We start from the raw sequence: 23,513 nt of genomic DNA on the forward strand, positions 1-23,513 counted from the left end.
CCTTCTCCCCAAGGGCCGTTTTATTTATGGCAAATTCGAGGCAGAAGAAGAAGCTTGGGTACTCAGGTCTTAAACTCTTGATTCTCGGCCCTGTGTTTCTCCGTCCAGTCCTACCTTGACCTTTGGCTCTGCCTTGGCCACAGCTGGGCTCTTTGACCTGCCCAGTGTGCTCTCTGTTTTCACTTATGCTCACCTTCCAGAGGGTGGTGCATTAGCCATCAGAACGGTGTCTTGTTCTCACTGGCTCCTCTGATCACTCCAACAGTGGAGCAAGAACTAGCATACAATGCCTTGATGCACGTCCTCTGCTCCCAACTCGCTGTGCGAGCTTGGCCACGTCACTTAGCCTCTCTGGGTCTTAAATTACTCTTTTGTTTATTGGTGGCAGCAACTCCTGTCCTGTCTGGGAATATTACCTACAAATTCTCTGTGATGATGAGGACCTCTTCAAACATAGTATACATGAGAAAGTGCTCTGATTAGCATGAAGCTGAATATATATATATGTATTATATATGAGATGCCAAGTGTAGCAGCAGGGGCATTTGATTGCTTTATTGGCTAGAATATGCCCTCTTGTTTTACTGCATCTAGAGCATGTATATATATACCTGTGCTTTAAAGAGAGGTGAAACCATGTTTTTCTCAAATATGCATTTTTTGCATTGTTGGTCACAGCTTGTATCTGTAGATCGGATGAGGGGCAAAGGATCCATTCTAAAACACACCAGAAGACTTTAACAAAAATAGCCTTTCAGAAACCAGTAAGTCCAGTAAATCCAGTAAATCAAGGGCAAAAGTGTCTCCAGACTTCAGGTCAGCAGATCCTGTTCCTGAATGCTGTGTGACCTTAAGCAGACCGTTTAGCCTCTCTGGATTTCAGATTGCTCAGGGGCAGAGATGGCCCACACAAGTCCCTGTTGTGCCTCATAGCTTCAGAATTTTAGAGCTCTGGGTGTAGAATGGAAAATGCACGGTGTGTTTCCACTCCTCTGACTTTGTATGTCTTGTGTGCATCTTGCTGTCCAGAAGTTTCCAAGCCACATGACCCAGGCTCTGACCTGGTTCAGTTCACTTGAAACAAGGCCAACTGTAAGGGTTGAGGCAAGCCACATGCAGCTTGGGGTTGACTCTGGAAAGCAAGGCATCTTCTTTTGGACCACAGCCTTGCTATTGCTAATACCAAGTGAGAGGAGTTAATTGTAGAGAAAAATAATTACCTCCACCGAAGCCTGCCAGATATGCTGTTCTCCGCCCGCAGCCCTAGGCTTTCACCGGGATATCGCAGAAGGCAGTATCAGGAAGTCTGTGTATACGAGCTGGAGAGAGAGAGAAGAAAAAAAACTTCCATTTTCCTGCACCTCAGTTCCATGCAGCAGCCCTGTGCTGGCTAAGCAGGTGGTGTGATGGAAGGGCGTAGCTGAAGGGTGGCTACGTATTACCCACGTCTCTTCCCCCAACTTGGCCACGACTGCCCATGTCATGGGACTAAAGTAACTTACCCCTTTAGAACATTGGGCCACTAGGTTGAAGCATGAGAGGTGTCTGCTGATGTGTGAACGTATTAACACTGAAAGTTCTTATTGGCCATTAACACCATAAACGGATTTCTTATGGGCCATAGGCCAGGAAAGTCATGGATGGAAGAAGAATGGAGGAGAAGATCTGTGACTGTAGGCATCGCTAAGGAAGGTGGAGTGATGGTATAAGGGTAGCCTCAGAAAAGCAGGCAGCTTCTAAGAGAGAAGAGGGCTGGACAGGCAAGCAAGGGACTGTGCAACTGTGTGGGTTCAGAGAAGGGAGAGGTGCAGCCAGGGGCGGGCGGCCAGGGAAACGAGGAAAAGGCCCATGCAGAGATGTTGTCTGAGCTGATCCTGGCGATTTGGATAGGCAGAAATGAGAAGCTTCCTAAACAAAGGGAACCGCACGGCCAGAGACTCTGAGGCAGATGAGTTCTGTGAAGGGCGTGCTCAAGAGTGAAGTGCAGGATTCAGAATGTGACAGGAGCACATAAAGGAAGAGCAGGTCGTCAGGAGGCTTATGGGAAGACAGTGTGGAGACACCTGGGTGGTTGGCTGAGCTGTGGGTCGGATGTCTTGTGGGCAGGTAGCTTCTGCCGACTGCCGATCTGAGTTGAGTTCACTTCTTGGGTGGTAAGTGCAAGCCGTTTGGTGCACGTGGACAGTTCCTCCCCAGCCTCCCACTCTCAGACCACAGGGGATCGCGAGTGGGGGGGTAAAGCATTCCACCCGTGGCCGGGAAAAATGTGCCCAATTAAAGGTCTCCAGTGTCTCCACAAGCATATTTATATCTTTCACAAAGTTGTCGAGAGATTACTAAGAAAATGTCATTAAGGAGTCTAGTTCCCAGAAAGAAGAGTCAGCTAGGATACTTAGTCTGAGAAAAGACCATGATTTAAAGTTATATGAAAACAATAAAATGTCTCCACCGGCTGGGGACAGGAAGGGGCGCAAAGAGGGTATGAAGATGGTTTTATGTCAGAGGTACCAGGCAAATACAGAAAAGAGGACACCCTTCCTTGTCAGAAATTGAAAGACGAATCTCTGTTTCAGTAGATACATCTTCTAAACAAGTGTTCTACTACGAATACATCTAGAATGAATTTACTGTGGCCAACAGCCAGCCTCCTGTGTTTATAACAATCAGCTGGTCTTTGTGCACACACAAGTGAAAGTTGCTAGGGGGGTATAAAATATAAATGCAACACAGTTTCAACTCAAAAGGAATACATCAGAAGAAAAGAAGAGAGTACAATGTGCTGGAATGGAACAGGTACCAAGGTGCCTCTGGGTAATCGAATTATGAGTCATGTAGATTATGGCAGTGAGTATGTTTTTTTAACATTTCTCTGTACTTGAAAACTTATTTAGTAATCACGTGTTATTTTCGTAGGGGAGAAAGGTATTTAGAGGCTGTGGGGGTAAAAATGTGCTAAAAGAAGAGACTTCCTTAGGAAATTACTCTTTATTTGACTCTGACCTATCACCAAACCAGGAAAAGTTGGGTCAAGGTGAGACTCAGCTGCCTATAACAATTTTTTTAATGTTTTATTTATTTCTGAGAGAGAGAGAGAGAGAGAGAGTGTGTCAGTGTGAGCAGTGGAGGGTCAGAGAGAGAGGGAGATACAGAATCTGAAGCAGGCTCCAGGCTCTGAGGTAGTTGTGAGCACAGAGCCCGACGTGGGGCTCAAACCCACAAACCATTGGATCATGACCTGAGCCGAAGTCAGACACTTAACCGACTGAGCCATCCAGGTGTCCCAGGATTCAGCTGCCTATAATGTTGAGCTTCTCTTCCTCTCTCCTTAGACTCCATAGTAGCCAGTTGTGCAATTCACCTTTGTTTTTCTTTTTGAATAGTTCACGGATCCTCACTCTCCTTGGTTTCCAGCACATCATCGATTTATTCTACAGTGAGTATAAATCAATGCTGTATGGATGGCTATGATCATGAGAACTGGGGCTCCTTTATCAAGTGTACTAAGAATAAAATATAAAATCATTTCTCCTAGAGAAAGTATTTCCATTATAAAGGGATCATTTAATAGGGAACAAGATTTGAGATTCACAAACAGCCGTTGATCATAATGGATCAACCAATAAATCAGGAACTGACTTCCTTATTAAAGTGTCATTGTGCTTTGGATGGTAACTAGTTAGAATGTATTAGAAGTCTTGGCCACCTACTGGTAGCCTTAGAAAAGAAAGGCCTTCAATAACTTATTAATCTTGTCTACCTCAGTTTCTTTATCTGTAAAGTAGAAAGAATAGCAGTCCCTACAAGGAGGGAGATGACATTTCACAACAATATAAATTCCTTGAGGACAAGGACTTTTTCTGTTTTTATGCCTAGTGCCTAGAACAAAGCCAGCACAGAGTAGGTGTTCACAAAATAGGCTTGAAAGAAATAAGAAAATGTGTGTGAAGCACTAAACATAGTGCACACAGCACAGAGTACGCTCTCTTAAAGGGTGGCTGTTATCACTGCATGGTCTACTGAACAAGAGCCAAACGAAATCAAAATATGGTGCTGGATTTGCTCACAGGTGCCTACTTTATATAGTTATGTGCATAACTATCTTAAAAACTTTAATTTGGGAATTCCTATAGGGAAAAAATCATTTTTATTAATTAAGAATAACAAATCCTTTAGCCCTTATTCTATGGAGGACAGATATTTTAGTATCTTAGTCTTTGATAATGCCAGGTTCCTGGGCTATATACATAGCAGGAAAAACTGTATATGGCTCCTTATAAGTTTAAAGGCCATCCTGGAGTCAAGTTACAGAGACCAGAGCCTAACTGTTCTTTCTTAGGCCAATAGCAAACGCAGACAGACTTCAGTGATTGCTGACAGGCTCTGATTTGAAGGACCTAGAAAGGATCTTTTCTGCTCTGACCCACCTTGCCCCTCCACCTCCAAAACACCTTGCTCCTCAGCCAGTCATCTTGTCCAAAATTTCATTACAGAGTCCTCACTTTCATTAGTAAGAGGGATTATTGAAGCCATTATCTACTAAGAAAGCCATAGAGATGACCTTCTAACTATCAGCTAGTACATATAGGAAGTCCTTCCTTCTAGAGGGAAACCCTCTGACATGGGTGCCAAGATAGTACATTCAAACCTAGATTTACTTCTTTGACAGGATTTACTGGCCCTGTGTAGATGCCAGGCTCTGGGCTAGACCTCAAGGATGTGGTGCAGGTGGGGAGAGGAGCCTGCTGCTGGAGGAAGGCAGATGTCCCCAAGGACACCTAGGGACATGGGACTCTAGTTCCATAGGGTGGGTGCAGAGTGGCTCCCACAGACATCACCATCCCCATCCCCTTGTTTTCCCAGCAGAGTGCCCGGGGTTTCCCATCAACGCCGAGCGGGGAGGGTTCTTCTCAGAAGAGTGAAAAGTGGGGGCTGGCCTGCACCAGCCAACCTTGGAGGGAAGAGCATGAACATCCCCCGCCATGAGAATTCAGACATAGGAAGCCATCACGTGCGTTTCCTGGTCACGCTGCCTTCATGCAGACTGCCAGAAGCTCTTGCAACCCAAGGCCTCTCAGTAGCTCTTGCTCTGGGTGTGTGGAGAGGAAGCTGATGTTTTCATGAAATTTCAAATTTTTTTTAATGTTTTATTTATTTTTGAGAGAGGGAGTAACAGAGTATGAGCAGGTGAGGGGCAGAGAGAGAGAGAGAGGGAGACAGAATCCATGAATCAGGCTCCAGGCTCTGAGCCATCAGCACGGAGCCTAACGCAGGGCTTGAACCTGTGAACCATGAGATCATGACCTGAGCCGAAGTCAGACGCCAACCGACTGAGCCACCCAGGTGCCCCAAAATTTCAAATTATTCTTTCTGAGTTGATACAAATTCCCACATTACCAAAGACCTAATAATAATTCTCAGCTTGATGTTTAACTAGATAGCAAGAGCCCCAAGGCCTAATCTTTGCTTTTTACTCACTGTATGACTTCATACAAATTACATCATTATTCCGGGTAGCTGTCAGTTTCTCTTTGCTGTTGGGGAGCCAGGTGGTCTCAGAGGTCAGTGCCCACAACTTCGGACAGTTCCACCATGTCATTGAGTCACAGGTTCCCTTATACTGTCCTTTATGTGTGCCATCTCTGAGCATATAGGTTACTTTTGCAGACTTAAACAAAAATACCTAACATTTGAATGTTTTGATGGCTAGAATAGTCTGCGAACTCCAAACTGCATTTGCCTACACGGCTACCACCAAACACGGACATGTGGTCCCTCATCTACTGCCAGCCACTTGGGTGATAATAGAATTCTGAGACTCAGACACCTTCGTAAATGTTAAGTGAACAAGTTCTGGCTAAAAAGAGACTGTCAGAGCTTCATAAGGTGCCAGCAACCCAGACCAAAGAGCCTGATTCATAGCTGAGTGTTTTAAAGGCTCTTATTGGATGATAATAGGTTTTTCCCTACAATCTCTATAATTCTTGGATATTCAAGAATGCTCATTCTGGCTGAAAATTGCCTGTGATTTTAATTATAAAGGAAAGAAAAGGCAACAGTCGCTGAACAACAACCACGAAGAAGTCGTGGAGTAGACTTTCCCTTGGAATAGAGAAAACCTAAGATGCCACTTCGGGTATTAGACCAGCTCCCGGGATGGTAGAGGGCAGGAGCTGCTAAGTGGAGGCAGGCTCCCGGCTTCCCTTGGAGTTCCCAGAGCAGCAGCTGCGGGTACGATGAAAAAGCACATAGCGGCTCCAGGCTGCTGCTGAGAACAGGGGTCCAAGCCTGGAGACCGTGGGCAGAGCAGTGACAGAGGTACAGGGAAGGAGTATTAGGCTTATGGGTAGGAGTGTTTAGAAGTGGGGCTCACCCTCTATGGATGGGTCAGCCTACCTCTAGCAGCTTCCCAGATGTTAGATAGCTGTGACATTCTCACTGTTAACTTTCTCCTTTGGATCAGACTCACAAATCAGGGGCCTTATTTCTGGAAGGCCTCCATGAGAATGTAGCTGTAGTAAAAGAGCAAGAGAATGTGCTCATTAAGATCCTAGACTCTAGAGCCAGACTACCTTGGGTCCACGCCCAGCTCTCCTTCTTAACAGCTGTGGCCATGGGCACATTATTCATCCTCCCCGTCCCTCAGTTTCCTCATTTGTGAAATATAAGTGAATAGTGTTAGTACCTACTCAAAGGGTTGTTATGAGGACTAAATAAAGAACACGTGGAAGGGGCTTAGAACAGTCTCTGGCACGTGGTAAGCATTCAGTAAATGCTTCTTATTACCAGATTGTAAGCAGCCTGGTAATAGAGGGACTTGGTCACACTCACAACTGTATCCCAGGTTCTTAAAACAGTGCCTGGCACATAGTAGGAAGTCAGTAACTATTTGATGGGTGGTGGTAGTGGGCATAAATGGAGGAACAGATAAACAAAGAGGGACGGATGAATATTCCCAGAGAGGGAAGAGGAAGTCCTGAGGACACCTCCTGGTGTTCCCCCGAAAGCATTTCTTAGATGAGAGTGTTCAGCTGTGTGACTTCAGGCAAGAAACCTAACCTCTCTGTGCCTTAGAAGGAATACAGACCTAATTCTGTAGGGTTACTGCAGGAATGAAATGATTTAGCCCCCGTGTTCCTAAAAACCAGTTGCTGTTGTTAGAGGCCAACTGGAGGAAGGACCTTCCTGAGCAGGATCGGAGTCAGGGCAGTGGGGTGAGGGGCTCAGAGAGATCAGATTGGAAACAGCCCCCCACCTGCCCCAGCCAATGGGCGTAGGGTCTGCAGGGTCTAATGAATCATACCTTTCTGTATTCTGAACTAACAGAAGTAGACACCAGAGTCAGGTGCTGATGTTTTTGTTTTGTTTTGTTTTTGTGTGTGTGTGTGTATTTTTTAAATAACAGGTTTATCACTGGTAAAATTGGCTCAGGGCACACATCTAAGACCCAAGGACAAAACAGAGTCCTTACTGATTTTCACTTGCCTATCTGGGTTCCAAGTCACTGCTCCAACCCTGGGGAAGTATGAATAGAGGGGTGGAGAGAAGGTGGGAGCACTTCCAAAATTGCCCAGAATGGGGGGGGGGGTGTTTTCCTTTATGGGCCCCTGTGAGAACCCAAGGAGAGCAAAAGAAAGGTTCCCCCTGCTGCAGGTTCCCCTTATGGGAGGAGAGAGGTAGTCTCATGGTCTCTGGCTAGCAAGTGGCTGGGTCACTGCAGACACAGGGCCCTGTATGGAAGACTCTGCCAGTAGGAGGGCCCACAGGCATCACCCTTACTTCCCAGAGTTGCAGGTAACCGGGGGGACTTGAGTTGTGGCAGCAGGAATGCGAAGGCCCCATTCATCCTCACCACCGGGGGAATCAGCAAGCAGGCTGATGGGGCTCCCAGCTTCCCCCACTTTGGAGGTAGTGCCTCGGAGAGACGGGAGGGAGGAATGACACGGGCAGTTACCCCGTGAGCAGTCCTCCTTTACCCCCAGCTAGGATTGCCAGATTGAATACAGAATGCCCAGTTAAATTAGAAATTCAGATTAACAAATAATTTGAGCGGCGCCTGGGCGGCTCAGTCGGTTAAGCGGCCGACTTCAGCTCAGGTCATGATCTCATGGTTCGTGGGTTCCAGCCCTGCGTCGGGCTCTGTGCTGACAGCTCAGAGCCTGGAGTCTGCTTCGGATTCTGGGTCTCCCTCTCTCTCTGCCCCTCCCTCACTCTCTCTCAAAAATAAATAAACTTAAAAAAAAAAGCCAACAAACAACTTTTTAATATAAATTGTCCCCAGTGTGGCATGGGATAAAAAAAAACAAGTGTATTTTTTTTTTTAATGTTTTATTTATTTCTAGGAGAGAGAGACAGCGTGAGCAGGGGAGGATCAGAGAGAGAGGGAGTCACAGACTGAAACAGGCTCCANTTCTAGGAGAGAGAGACAGCGTGAGCAGGGGAGGATCAGAGAGAGAGGGAGTCACAGACTGAAACAGGCTCCAGGCTCCGAGCTGGCAGTCAGCACAGAGCCCGACACGGGGCTCGAACCCACAAACTGCGAGATCATGACCTAAGCGAAAGTCGGAAAGTCGGACGCTTAACCGACTAAGCCACCCAGGCGCCCCATAAAACAAGCGTATTTTTATTTGCTAAATCTGGCATCCCTGCCCTGGCTCGTGCCCTTCTCCCACCTTCTCCTGAGCACCCAAACTTAGTATCTCCACATGGAGCAGAGGGGCTCCTCACAACCCAGATAATTAGAGTGCTGGTCTCCTCCTAATTTCTTAAAATAATGTGCTGTTTGTATTTGGCCGTTCTGATTGGTCAAATTAACTGAACCAGTTTATCCAGAAAAATAACACCAGGAACGAAACCAATAACTTCAGGACTTCTGTAAGCATCCAAATCTGGTGTTCCCCACAGGCTGCACTGCACTGTTCTCTGTTCCTCACCTGGTCTAACTTCCCTTATGATTTCTTTACAGCCAGAAGAAAAATGCCAGTCAGAGGTAAGGGACAGTTTGGCAGCTGGGTTTCCTCTGTCACTATTGTCAGTTACTTCACCCAGCTCCGGCTGGGAACGGACGCTTACAGCAAGTAACTCTGTCTCGTGCCTTCTTTAGATTCGCAAGCTGCGGCGGGAGCTGGATGCCTCACAGGAAAAGGTGTCCGCTTTGACCACCCAGCTGACAGCGAACGTGAGTACAGACACAGGGTGGTAGCTGTGGGAGGGGGACAGCCACTGCTCCCTTCTGACATTAAGTCACGGCCGCTGGCACCCGAGCACCATGAAAGCAGTACAGTGTGAAGGGCCCGGGCTTTTAGCATCATGAGTGTGACTGTCCGCTCTGGCACTTTCTGGCTCTGCGTTTCGGGCAGATTCTTTAACCTCTGAGCCTGCATGTGCTACTCCGTGCAGTGGTGGATGGTAATACTTAGCTCTCTGGGTTGTCCTGTGATCAGTCCTGGAATATATTAAGCGGGCAGAAAAGTTCTTTTCCGTTTCTTCCTCTTTCTAAAAACTTTCATCTTAAGGAGAAAAAAAAAAGAAAGCGAAGCCTCCACATAAATAGCTGACTGTTCTATAATTATAATATGCACAATTACGTGTTCAGGAAGTGCTGCCAACCAGCATTCAATTCAACAACTGTTTATGTGCCAACTATGCCCCGGGCACTGTGGGTTCAACAGCAAAGCAAGCACCGTCACTGTCATCTTAGTGTTCTTTGGTGCAGCAGAGAGACAAAAGAATTTTCTATAATAGGATAACTGTTAGGCAGAAGGTTGTGGGAATATGGAGGAGGAGCACATAACTCAGTCTTGTGGTGTGGGGGGAGATTAGGAAGGGCTTCTTGGAGGAGGTGACCTGAGGGATGCTGTATGGGAGGATGCATGGGAAGGGGAGCATTCTAATCAGTGTACATATATATGTATTTGTGCCAAAGCCCAAGGTGAAGATTATTTAGAAACTGTAAGTAATAAGCTCATTGTAATTAGAGAATCTATGGCTTTGATGTGGGGCGGTGGCCAGGGTGGAGGGGAGAAGGAAGTCGGGAAGAGAGGCATTGAAGAAAACCAAGGGGCAGGTCACCTCACACCGGCTCCCGCTGTTAGGCAAAGAGTTTGGGTTTCCTACTCAATTCAGTGTGTTTCAAGCAGAGCAGTGAGGTGGCTGGGTTTCCTCCTCATGAAGCTTGCTGACTGTGGTGTGGTTATGGAATTAAGGGGGCCAAGTGGAGGCAGAGACCACCAGTCTGCAAAGGAGCCCTGCTGAACAGTGAGGCTGAAGTCCAGAAGGCAGAGGCTGAGGTTTCAGAAGGCGCCGGGGTACTCCTGAAGCAAGGCTTCCTGCCGGGAGCACACAGCGCAGGGACCCCAGATCCATGTGTGTGAGCCTGTCTGAGCACAGCCCGCACAGCCCCATAGGATGCTGTTAAGATGCAAAGCAACTTCAAAAGGTTGTCTTCCGTGGACCAGGAAGCTGAGTCAAGACTCAAATTAATCATTTACCTGGAGTTTTTGCCCAACTAATTCCTGGCTTGAGCCCGAGTCAACTGAAGGAAATGGTTTCTCTTAAAATCTGTGCACGAAGTGCTTCGTGCAGTACTTGACCTTAATTACAGGCACAGAAACTGGTAACTTCGCTCACCGTTGTTCATTCTCCTGAGTTCTCTTGCATTTCTGGGAGTCCCTGAGTTTTTAAAACCCTCACATACCAGGCTGCTATGTGTTTCGTTACCCTCCTTTATTTTCTTTGCTTCTTCCACCGTCAGTAACGCTGTCAAAGAGCATCAGAAATTAATGTGAGATCTGAATTTTGAAGCTTAGAGCTTATTTAAAAAAGAAAAAGAAAAAAAACAACCTGGAGGTATTCTGTGGTTTAGTCTTCAAGTGGGTACCATTTGAATCCAAAACGAAACCCCAGACTCAATGAGGCCCCCTGGAGTTAATCTGAATATGAGATTTAACAGCAACCCCCATCTTAGGTGGTTTTTTGGGCTACTCCCCTGGTTAAGAATTACTGCTGTCAATTGTTGCCCCCTACTAATCAAAACATAGATGAACTTACTTATCAAACAACGTGGGTTAATTCCTCCACTGGCCTCATGCCCCCTAAAGGACCTTACATTGGGCTATTTGGAACTCTCCTGTGTTCCAGAAGAGTCAGAGTGAGGCCCCTTACATCATTATTATTATTCCAAAAGTGTGTTTTGCTCCTCACAAAGCCATTGAAATCCAGTATTGTTTCAAAGTAAATATTTAGTCTTACCACACGCCACCGGCAGCCCTCACGTGTTTTATTGTCTGCCATCTTTATCACAGGCCAAGCTGTGTTTGTTTTTCTAGGACAAACTACTCAAAGCCACCTTCTCTGGGTGTTTTTGTACCCCTCGTGTTTGTTTTCCTGGGAATGTGAGAATGGCACTTGGTAAGAAGGCTGTTGTGTGGCTTTGAACCGGGCTCAAAACAGCTTCTCAGCCTGTGTTTTCACAGTTGCTCACAACCCGAAGTCAGTTCTTTCTCTCGACAGCAGAATGCGAACCTCTAGCTCTTTAGAGCAAACGAAGCTGCTTCTTGAGTTTGCAAAAACATAGCTAGTTTTCTTGGGTTAGGTTTTTGTTTTTAACCGAATGGAAAGTATGAGTGCCTATGAGTAGAATCCTGGGGGGCAGTCGAAGAATTCAGATCAATGGAAATTCAGTCCTTTAAAGTTAACCTTATACTCTGGTTTCTCTTCAGATCGCATAAATCTTTCGCCTTTTACTAAAGTTAACCTTGGCATTCCTTTGAAACGGTAGGATTAACAGTCCTTTGTTTTCAACATCTTTGCCCTGACCCTCTTTCCTTCATCCACCATATAAACTGTCTTAAAGTGATTGGCTTTGCCATATTCTCCCCAGCAAAATAAGCATATCTCTTGATTTTGAACTGCAACAGCATTTTCTCAATTTTTCATACTAAGAAGGCAATGCAGTCAGAAAGAAACCAACTAATCCACTTATCATTTTTATTACAAGAGGTCCTGCTTCCTGCTAACTCCTACAGCTGTTAGGAAAAAAGACCCAACAGTTTCTGCTTGATATGTCTTCTCACCTGTCCCTGCTTGATGAAGTCTAGTGACCAAGGCCTCTGACTTCTCAGATCTCTCCTCTTTTTTTTTTTAATATTTTATTTATTTTTGAGAGAGAGAGAGATAGCATGAGCAGGGGAGGGTCAGAGAGAGAGGGAGACACAGAATCCGAAGCAGACTCCAGGCCCTGAGCTAGCTGTCAGCACAGAACCCGATGCAGGGCTCGAACCCACGAACCGTGAGATCATGACCTGAGCTGAAGTCGGATGCTCAACTGGCTGAGCCACCCAGGCGCCCCACTGATCTCTCCTCTTAACAGGACATGCCCGCTGACCCTCTCCACAGCCCAGGACAGTGGGCTGGTTCTTACCCTACTTTTATTCTTCACTGAGTACATCAATCATATTTTCCTCTAGAATGTTACACACGCGATCAGATCTCACTTCTCCCTCCTCCCAAGACTCGCATTTCCTCTGCCTCCTGTGTCTGCCCACCCTCTCCTAGAGCCCTTTTCATCTCTCCCCACCTGTGTTCTCATCCTCTCTTTTATTGCTTTCTCATTCCTAAGCCTCTTCCTTCCCCCACAGTGCCCACTCACTCCTGGGTTTTGCAATTCCGTAGAAGTTTATAGACCGTTCTCACCTATATTGTCTCACTTAAGGCTCACAGGAACCCTGGAAGAAAAATAGATATTGCTCCCATTTTATAGGTGGAGAAACAGAGTCAGCAGGATTAGCTCCCTTGTCCATTCTTGATTCTTGATTTTAACCATATTATCAGGATCCTCAGTCCACCAACCAGTATTTCGCCTCCTGCTGTGTGGAAGAAGAAGTTTCATGTTAGGACACAAGCTTGCATCTTATCCTGGAAGAGGGTTGCAGACAAAGGGGCAGACAGAAAACCATCACATTTCTCGATCCTAAGATACATATTTTTTCCCCTACATTTTTTTAAAAAAAATGTATTTATTTCTGAGAGACAGAGATTGACCGCGTGAGGAGGGGGGGTTGGTCAGAGAGAGAGGGAGATACAGAATCTGAAGCAGGCTCCAGGCTCTGAGCTGGCTGTCAGCACAGAGCCCGACGTGGGGCTCGAACCCATGAACCGTGAGATCATGGCCTGAGCCGAAGTCAGATACTTAACCGACTGAGCCACCCAGGTGCCCCTCCCCTACATTTTTAACATCTCTGAAAGTGGGATACATATTTTTCAACATGTCTTAGTACTGTAGAGAACAATGGTGTGTCTGATGCCGGGTTCTAACAGAAGCATATAAAAGTAGAGAGGGGCCTTGGGGGAAAGTTGGAATTCCCTGGAGGAACCAGGGAAGGTTTCTCCAAGGAGGTAGCAGATGGGCCTTTCGGTGGCTTTTTATTAACCAGAATTAAAACAAGCAAAATATGCCAACCACTCTACTCTGTTTATCCATCTCTACAAACATGCACAATATGAGCCTCTCCTGTGAGCTTGGCATTTGGTGGCCAAAAGCGTGGTGGAGCAGAGAAGACAGACATGAAGCACAGTCACAAGAGTGTGTGTCTCTTACAGTGACACCGTAATGCACATAGATCAGCAGTCCATGTGCTTTTGAAAGTGAACATGAGGGAGCCAATCCATCCTGAAGGCATGAGCTTAGATCTCTTGAGAAGGGTGTGTAAAGGTCAGGGAGGCAGTGGGGAAAGCACATATAAAGGCCCTAAGGTGGGAAGAGGCGTGGGATCTTTGAGGATATAAAAAGCTGGATCCCAAAGAGAGGGGGTGCAAGGGGCTCCAGGGGCTGAAGAATTAGACGGGAGCTAACTCATGTGGCCCCAGGGAGGATTTCAGTCCTTAAGACCCAGCACCCAGTAGGCTCTCTTGCCTTGCAAGGTGATCTAACCGAGGTGGTGGTTTCTTTTCTCCTCAGGCTCACCTGGTGGCAGCCTTTGAACAGAGTCTTGGAAACATGACAATCAGGCTCCAGAGTTTGACCATGACAGCTGAGCAAAAGGTAAAGGGAAAAAGGGTGCTTTCCTCCTCCCTGCTTGGAATGAACAACAAACCTAGAAATAATATACCCTTCCGTTCCAGAGAGTAGTATAGAATTTAGCGCACTTGAACTATTGGAATTGAATCGTAAAGAGTACGTCTGTTGAGTGCAAATGTGACCGAGACGGAGGGATGGCCACAGCATCGGTGACCTGTCTCACAGTCCTATTTCCGCTGCTTCTGTGTGCTCATATGCCCATTGAAAGTGGCTGCAACCTAACTGTAAGGGACAGAGGTTTTGTGGAACTCCTTCGTTCCCTACCCTCCTGTGCTGAAACCGAGTTGCACTTCATTTGAGCTCTCTCCAGAATGATTGTAGGATGATTGGTATTTTTTTGTGTTCCCCAGGATTCAGAACTGAATGAGTTAAGAAAAACCATCGAGCTGCTAAAGAAACAGAACGCAGCTGCTCAGGCTGCCATTAATGGAGTAATTAACACACCAGAGCTCAACTGCAAAGGTAAAAGGAAGGAAATCAGCCTTGGAACCAACAACCGCTTGCCCTCAGGAACTCTCCCCTGACAACAAGCAGCGCAGCCTCCCTGCCCCAGGGTGTGCGTCCTTGTCAGTCACTTGAATCCAGTACCTCCAGGCCTCAGGGAAGATAGCGCTTCTGGTTCAACCTCTTCCTGGTGTATCGCAAAAAGGGAAGCAAATACTTTTCATTGGCAAAGTGTCCGAGTGTTTCGCTTCACTTACGCCCTTGTGCTTAAGGCCCTTAACCTCAGTCATGCTCTGATACTTACATACTGACTTGGGCTCACCTCAAATAAGCATCTCTTGTTTGTCCTGGAAAATATCTCAGAGGAAATTGCTTCATCCTCGTGTGTCTTACTTGGGGGAGAAACGGAGTGGTGAGGATGCGCTCCCTCCCGCAACAGTGACTTTAACGGTAGTGGTAGAAGTAGTGGTGATTTATGGAGCTAAGATTTATGGAACACGCACTGCGTTCTAAGCCCCCTGCTCAGTGTTTTCTCATTTTCCTCCCGCAACAATCTCATGAGTGCAGTGCTGGTCCTCTCCACGTTGGGCTGATTGAGAACGCTGAGTTACAGAGGCGAGAGTCGCTTCCAGAGTATAAGATACAGAAGTGGGACTAGAACCCACATCTCTCGGACTCTGAAACCAGTGCTCTTAGCTTTAGTTCTGAGCTGATGCAGAAAACTGGCTGCAAGCCTTATTTCGGTGTCCCTGCTATTTCAGACAGTGTGATTTCTGGCATCACCATTATTTTAGCCGTCAGGCCTCCCAGAGAGTAATGACCAAATGGAAATGGGAGGGATTGTCAAGAGCTGGGCAGCCTGAGGAGGCATAGAAGGCATTCCAGGAAGAAGGAGTATCACACGTTAAGACCCTGAGATGAGAGGGGTTCGGCATTTCCACGGAGCCAAAAGAAGGTTCAGTGTGGCAGGAGCATAGAGAGCAGAGTGGGGTTCGGGGTGGCCTGACAATACAGGTGACTATGCCGTGGTTCAGAAACATGGTCGGGTACCTATCTCGTGCTCAAGAAAGCTGGTATTGGGGGGGATTCTCTTGATGCCTCCTCTGACTTCTGTTTGGTCAAGTGGAGAGACTGGGCCCTCATGTAATCAACTAAAGAGGGCGTAACATCTATGTGTTCAAAGATCTTCAGACCAGCTGCTGAGAGTGGAAGGTGATGCCTAATGGGAAATACTCGGGTGTGTGTGGATTTAGGTATAAAAGTCATTGCTTGGGACAAAGGACTGGGCTCAACGCAGCAGCTGCTGACCTCCTGCCTTGGGTCTGCAGGAAATGGTACCTCCCAGTCTGCAGACCTCCGCATCCGCAGACAGCACTCCTCTGACAGCGTCTCCAGCATCAACAGTGCCACCAGCCACTCCAGTGTGGGCAGCAACATAGACAGTGATTCGAAGAAGAAGAAGAGAAAGAATTGGGTGAGTGTGCATCCAGAGACTTCCATGCGTACCTACAGACCGGTGTCCCCGCCCCAGAAGGAGCTCAGGCTCACTCCTAACTTCAGAGCATAGGCTTTTGGGAGCAGATCCAAAGAAGCCTGTGAATATATTTCTGCCGAATTCCGTGCTGTGCTCAGCCAAATGCCAGGACTTACAAAATCACCACCACCTTGTAGGATTGCTGTTTCATGAGACTTTATGTGACATCCTCCTCTTTCATTTCATATACGTGTCACGTCATCATCATCACATGGTAGCCACAAAGTTCCAGGCACTAGAATGAAAGTACTCTTAAGTGTTTCCTCTTAGTTATTTGGGGGTGGGGGGTGTATATTACCAGTTATCCCATCATTATTCATAGTCCTTCTCTGTGTACTGACACGATTGACTATGATAGCATTAAACCAACTTTTCTGTAAGCAGTTTTTGACCACGGCCTGTAAGTAAAAGTGTCATGGTGGAGAGGCGCCTGCGTGGCTCAGTCCGTTAAGCTTCCACTCTTGATATTGGCTCAGATCACGATCTCACAGTTAGTGAGTTTGAGCCCCCTTTCGGGCTCTGCACTGACAGCGAAGAGCCTGCTTGGGATTCTCAGTCTGTCTGTCTGTCTGTCTCTCTCTCTCAAATAAATAAACTTTTTTTTTAAAGTGTCATGATACATATGTTAGGAGTTCAGGCAAGCTTTTAAACTGGAGAGTTGTACTTCAAAACAGCAAGTTTAATAGACCCAGTTTCCAATGCATTGTTTCTCCATGTTTCCATAATCCCAATGAACCACTTGAATTTCTGTACAGCGGTGTCTTGAAGTTTTTTCCCATTCTCCTGGAAATATTCCACGCACCTACCTTTTTTTTTTTTTTTTTCCAGTAAGCTCTACACCCAACACGGGTCTTAAACTCACGATCCTGAGATCACGGGTCATATGCTCCACTGACTGAGCCAGCCAGGCGCCCCCTACCCACCCAGTTTGAGTTGTGTGGAGGCTTTGGAGTTCTGAATGACATTTGCTCCTCCGTGTCTTCATCACAGGGATACCCCAGGTTGATCTGAAGGGAGCTAGTGCTCAAAGGGCCCCATCTGTCAGTGCTGACCGCATCATGTGTTCAGAGTAGCTTCCATGTCCTTATTCATCCCATATGCTTCTACCTCATTTCGTGTTATCTTGGATGGGTGGCGAGGTCTAGCAATAGAGGAGTTGAGGTTTGAGTACTTTCGGTTATTGCTGACTTGCACTGAAAGACTATAAGGCTGGTTCAGTGCAACCCTCTCATCATAATTATTAATTTTTTTCTTCGTTACTAATGGCTTTCAGTCAACTCCTTCGCTGTGCCTTAAATAGGATTAACGTATGTTGCTGTTTCTAATATACTGTTCTGTTGATAATTATGATCTGCCTTGATTGTCAAAGCGAAGAGAGAATTCTTTTCTATGAAAAACAGTGTTTATCCAATTCAAAAAATAAAACATTTATTTGCTTTAAGACAGTTCTAGGTTATCAGTAGAATTGGGGAGGGTGGATAATTGGCATTCTCAGGTAATCCCAAAGCTTAATTCCGTCTGATCTTTGCAGTCTCCTCTTCTGCCTTGCCTTTTGCCAGAGGTAGAGGCGAGGATTTAGGTTGGTGGCTAGTGTACCAGATTCTTCTGTTTCTGTAACTGGAAATACGATGAAAAGTAGGAAATGGGATCTTGATCACTCACACACTTGACATGCCATTCATTATGGATGAAATGCTGATGGGTAAAAAAAATCCCATTAATTATTTCAAAATGACCTGTTTCTAAATTCCTTAATGGCTAAGAAAACCCCCAGGATGTTTGCAGAAGGAAAAAAAGTTTTTAGGGAAAAGGAAATTACTTTTTAAAAGATCCTTTTTCAATGCAAAACTCTCTTGGTCTAGAAAATATGTGCTTATTTTCAGAGAAGACCCTGCACTTTAATTCTTTATTCTCATTAGAATAAATATTCTCATTAGACTTTTCAGATCAGTCTCATGATGTGGGGAATTTGTGATGTACCAGTTCCCTTTTCCCAATATGGTTGATGAATTTCTCACAAAAACCCACTTTTTGAGTAACAAGTGAGTTGGCTAGTTCCCTGCTTGCTTTGTCATCTTAATGTGTATGCCAGGATCACAGGAACTCCTGAGGAGATATTCCCAAGGGCTATGTTGGGGCCTAGGGCAGCAGCGAGGCTATTCTTGCCGAGAAAAGAAGACACAGACATGCCAAAAACGAGTTAAGGTGCAGCGAGATGGCTGGTATGAGACAAAGCATGAGAAGCACAGGAAGGTAGGGGGCAGTCATTTCAATTAGACAAAGAAGCTGGAAGAACTCGGATTGTAGGGCCTTCTAGAAGCACTATTCCTTGCCTTTCCTCATGGAGGAAGATGCCCCTCATGCCTGAAAGATTCGTGTTGCTACTGGAAACCTCCTCTGTGTGCGGTGTTTATGATTAGCCACGTCGTGTCTCAGAAGTCCGAAGCTTTCCCTGTCACTGGCTTTCTCTGTTAAAAATTGTCTTTTTTCCTTCCCCTTCCCCATTTTTGCTTGCGTTTTCCCTGGCAGGTCAATGAGGTAAGCAAGACCACCGTTAATATCAGATACCAAGCTAACCCATCCATTGATATGACTAATCTCACCCGCATCCGCCACCATGTCTGAGCATCCTGCTTTGTTGCTGTGTAACCTCATCCTCCCGACATCCATCTGCTGAGCCAGGCTCTGTCTTGCTGTTGGCATCTAGCCTCGAAGCAGGAGTAGGCATGGAATGTCACCCACAGGTCCAGTCCTTTGAGCTGTCAGCACCAGATAACTCTTCTTCCCTTACTGCACTGATTCAAGAGAGCTGTTGGGAACCTTTGTCATGGGGTGGGGAGGGGGAGGGGAGTAGGAGAATTTATTGCTCTTTTGTCTGCATGTCTCTGTGTTGCCGAGGCCTGGGTGTTGGGTGGCAGCCCGTGCCAGGCTGACAGTCTTGTTCCTTCAGTTACGCAGCTCCTTCAAGCAAGCCTTTGGGAAGAAGAAGTCCCCCAAGTCTGCCTCCTCTCATTCAGACATTGAGGAGATGACCGATTCTTCGTTGCCTTCCTCGCCAAAGTTACCACACAACGGCTCTACGGGTTCCACTCCGCTGCTGAGGGGCTCTCACTCCAACTCCCTGTAAGTCTGTTTGTCAGGGACACACGCCAGGCCGATGATGCCTTCGGCCTCTAGGAACACCCTCAAACAGAAGTGGCTCATTGTCCTGTTAGGATACATCTGCCCCTTGGGATCTTGTATGTCATGTTTCATAGGACTGGGCGTGTTCTACCAACGTTTCAGGACTGGAGAGGTTGAAAGAGAAAGTAATCTTCCGTTGTCCTGGTGGCGTCGCTGTGGTAGCCATCGGCAAGTCACTTGACCTCTCTGTTTCCATTGTTCTATTTGCCAAAGTAGAATAATGGTTGTTGGCTACTTATCCTGTCCTAAGGAATGGACGAGATAATGGATATGAAAGAACTACAACCAGCTTGCTGGGAGGGAAGATGGTGTTATGCGTGTTCATGGTTTTTGCTGAAATTCTAGTTCATTTTTGTGACAGGAACTAAAAGAGATGACGCCATTCCTCTGTGATCAAAATTTGGTGTTGACTTTTTCTCCAAGGTCAACACTCAGCATTTGGAAGTTGAAAAACTGGAGAAGACTCAGTGACCATTCTCTTACCGAAGGGTTCTACCTTTGGTAAAATGATTCATCGCCATGCACTCCCTTAGTGAGTTAACGTCCGGTATTGGTTTCAGGAGTAGAATTCAGTGATTCATCATTTATGTACAACACCCAGTGCTCATCCCAACAAGTGCCCTCCTTAGTACCCATCATCCATCTCCCAGCCACCTACCCCCATCAACCCTCAGTTTGTTCTCTATCGTCCAGCGTCTCTTGTGGTTTGTTTCTGTCTCTTCCCTCCCTCTCTTCCCATATATTCATCTGTTTTATTTCTTAAATTCCACATATGAGTGAAATCATAGGGTATTTGTCTCTCTGATTAACTCATTTCACTTAGCATAGCTCCATCCGCATCATTACAAATGGCAGGGTTTCATTCTTTTTGATGGCTGAGCAATCCCCTAGTAAATGTTAGAGGAGCCTGTTTGTACAGAGCTCCTCGGGAGCACAGCTGGTTCTGCTAAGTGAGACAGGTGCTTGCTCACATGACATTGGCTTATCTGCTCTTCCCCTTGGCAACTAGGTGGGTAGAAGGGAAGATCGTCTTCTCTTGCCTAGCCAACCTCCCATGATTTCCACTGAGCACCCACTGATCATTGCTCCATCAGAGGTATAGGGAGACAGTCCTGTGCCCCGTCTAGTAACAGAAGGCCCAGACTCTACAGGCAGGAGCGCATCAGGAATGGCTTGGGATGGACAAGTGGGGACCCAGGTGTCAGCTCCCTCAGCAGTGAGAAAGATGACCCTTGCCGCACAGGACTGCATTCCCTTAGAGACCATGGTGTACCAGGCCGAGAGCGAAAGAACTGGAGTTCAGGTGTGAGTAAGATGAATCCGTGCCCAGGAGAAGAGCACCACTATGGCTGGGGTCCAAATGGCCACTGAGCTAGGGTTGGACAAGGGAGTGGGTCGTTGTAGACAGTTTCCTCATTGGTGAAAAGGAAATTAATTACATCTACGTCCCTGGATGCTTGGGAGGGCTCAGTCTGATACTGTGCATGAAGGGTCTCCTACCTCTTCTCCCTCAGTCTCAGGGAGCCAGGGGTGTGGAGCTTTCCCTAAGTCCACTCAGCCATCCAGCCCCGCTGCTGAAAGGCAGCAGCCTACGTAAGTGTCCAGAGGCCGGCTTACCAGATGGGTGCAGGCTGTGTGGGCAGGGGGCTCAGCCAGGTCTTTGTGGCACACCAACCACGTGGTGGCCACGGAAGACAGAAAGTGGAAGGTAGGAAACAGCATGTGGGCTCCACTTTTCAGCAGTCCCACCCACCCATGAAGCACGGCTCTGTTGGAGGCTCTCCATTTTACATCATTAGATTAGCAGCTCCTCTGCCCTTGAGGAGCACCCTGGGAAGAGGGAAGCCACTAGAACACGTACTTCCTTATGGGTGAGGGTACAGACCCGGGGAGGGGAAGGGAGAGGACACTAAGGATAGGCCCACAGTGTGGCCCTGCATTGCCCGCTCTAGGCCGTGTTCTTGTAAAGAATTAGGTAAATGCCCAAGAGTGTGAGTCCTGTCTGACCCGCAAGGTGCCTCAGAGGTTAATAAGAGGCCTGTTGCCTGTGACACACATGCCACCATCCCAGAGCACCTCAGTTTCTCTGACTAGGAGAAAAAGGAACTTCTCACCGTTCTTTATTTGTGGATTGAAACATTGTATGTAATAAGCCACGTGGGCAGGGCACTCCTGTAGATGTTCCGCAGAGACCTAAGATGACATTAACCAGAGTCCCACCCCTGGGGATCAGGGACCAGTGGGGACACCCAGCATAGCTCATTTCACTTTTGAGCTTCTGCTCCAGCTCCATGCCGGGCACTGGTTACAATGGCGTACAAAGATACCCAGTTCTGATAGACCGGGGCGAAAGGCCGGCATCAAACAAGTAAATGTGAATAAACTAGAAAACAGCCAGCTCAGGGTTAGGTTAATGCTAGGAATTAAAATAGGGTGTTGGGATATGGAGTACTTGGCAACAACTATAGACAGGATGGTCAGGAAAGGAGGTGACATAGCAGCTGAGATCTTCATGACAAGCGGGACCACTGGATAGTTCTAGTCAGTAACACTAGCTGCTGTAACAAGTGCAGTCCCAAAGCTCAGTGGCTTTACGTATGACCATTTGTCTCTGTTCACTGTGAACCCAGGACAGATACTCCTCGTCAGCCGCGCAGCCTGCTGGATGGCTCCTTCCATCTTGTGGGCCAGCCATCCCACCAGACCCGAGTCCTCTGCTGAGGGCTCTGCGGCCAGCCAGCAGGGGGAGCGGGGGAGGGGAGGGAGTGCAGGGGTTTCTCTTGGAGAGTTTTATGGGCCAGGCCTGGACGAGACACATGTCCTCTCTCCCCACAGTCCACCGTTCTGTGGGGCCATCCCAGCCACAAGGGAAGAAATGAAATCTCTGCACCCAGGAGGCAAAGGAAATAGGCTGTGGGGAACAGGGCAGCCTTACTGACCCCAGGATAGCGCAAGGAGCCTCAGGTGGAGACAAGCTTTGTTTGTCGGGGAAGAAGGAATGGCCAGCATGTGGCTAGTGTGGCTGTGTGATAGGAAGTAGGGAAGTGACAAGAAAGGAGGCCATGGAAGTAGGCAGGACCAGAATGCGAGAGGCTTTGAAGTCAAAGTAAATTTGTATCTGCTTCTATGTGTGATGGGTTATCAGCCATTGGGGAGTTGTTTTTTTGTTTGTTTTTTTTTTAAGTTTATTTATTTAAGTAATCTCTATACCCAATGTGGGGGTCGAACTCACAACCCCAGCTTTAAGAGCCGCTTGCTCTACCAACTGAGCCAGCCAGGCATCCTGTCCACTGGAGAGTTTTAAGCAGGCATGTAAGATCACCTGAATTCATGTTTCACAAAGATCGGTCTCCTTTCTGCTGATAAGGAACACAGAGGAAGGGCAACCACATAAGAGGCCAGCAGCACTCTCCTCCTCATCCACCCCGCTGTGGCCTGGTTCCTGTCCTTTGAGCACTCCAATCACGCCGCCCCCCCCACCCCCGCCCCAGGCCTTTGCCCTTTCTTTGTCCTCTTCCTGGTACACACCTCCTCCAGATAGTTTCTTCCTTCAGGTCTCTGTTCAATGTTGAATAACAGCATAAAATAACACCCCCATAACCGCCAGCACTCCCTATCGCCCCCCCTTTCCCGTTTTATTTTTTACCATGGCACATACCACCACCTGATGTGTAGATTTTCCCAGGTTATTTGTTCTTTGTACTTCTCCCCACCCCACCACCACCCAAAAATCTACAGTATAAAGCTACATGGAAGTAGGTACTATTGGATTTGCAGATGTTCATATTATAGGTGAAACAAACAATAACAGGGTAGTGGTGAGTTCTGGATGTACTTGAGGTGTGTGCAGGAAGAAAGTTGACAGCACATGGTGATGTGGAGTGTGAGGGGAAAGGGAAGAATAATCTTTGAATATTCCTAGATTTGCAGCTCGAGTACCTGGGTATGTGGAAGCGTTGTTTCTTGAATGGGTAGGAAGTGCAGATCAGGGGTGGGGGGGCATCAGGAGCTCTGGTTTGGCTGGGTTAAGTCAAAGCAGCTCAGGAGGCCTCCACTTGGCCATGCCAGCCGGCCTGGGACTTCTGGAGGCGTAGATCTGGGAGACGTGGGCTCATAGGTGGCATTGAAAGCCGGAATCTGGAGAGTTCTCCAAGGGGTTGAATGGAGATGGAAAAGAGCCAGAAGGCCAAGGACGGAACTCTGGGTGGTCTGAAGAGAAAGGAGAGCAGCCAGTGAGATGGGAAGAGGTGGGAGGAAAGCAGGAGCAGAGAAAAGAAA

The 23,513-nt window shown here is 47.1% G+C and overlaps 1 protein-coding gene across 5 annotated transcripts in view; it reads left to right on the forward strand.

The window, feature by feature from the left end:
- The window catches only part of NAV2 (neuron navigator 2), a 399,681-nt gene that overhangs the window by 343,748 nt on the left and 32,420 nt on the right, over positions 1-23,513 (forward strand). For 3 of the 5 annotated variants that reach the window (XM_039236776.1, XM_039236779.1, XM_039236781.1), the window contains 8 exons: positions 3,381-3,433; positions 8,963-8,986; positions 9,101-9,175; positions 13,955-14,038; positions 14,425-14,536; positions 15,847-15,992; positions 18,582-18,590; positions 19,003-19,175. In XM_039236776.1, the coding sequence (XP_039092707.1) occupies positions 3,381-3,433; positions 8,963-8,986; positions 9,101-9,175; positions 13,955-14,038; positions 14,425-14,536; positions 15,847-15,992; positions 18,582-18,590; positions 19,003-19,175 (676 nt within the window). The remainder of the gene's footprint in view (positions 1-3,380; positions 3,434-8,962; positions 8,987-9,100; positions 9,176-13,954; positions 14,039-14,424; positions 14,537-15,846; positions 15,993-18,581; positions 18,591-19,002; positions 19,176-23,513) is intronic. The other 2 variants (XM_039236778.1, XM_039236780.1) reach the window with 1 other exon arrangement.

Source organism: Hyaena hyaena, unplaced genomic scaffold, assembly GCF_003009895.1.
Source record: "Hyaena hyaena isolate Hyena2069 unplaced genomic scaffold, ASM300989v1 scaffold_116, whole genome shotgun sequence".
In the NCBI taxonomy this organism is placed as follows: Eukaryota; Metazoa; Chordata; class Mammalia; order Carnivora; family Hyaenidae; genus Hyaena; species Hyaena hyaena.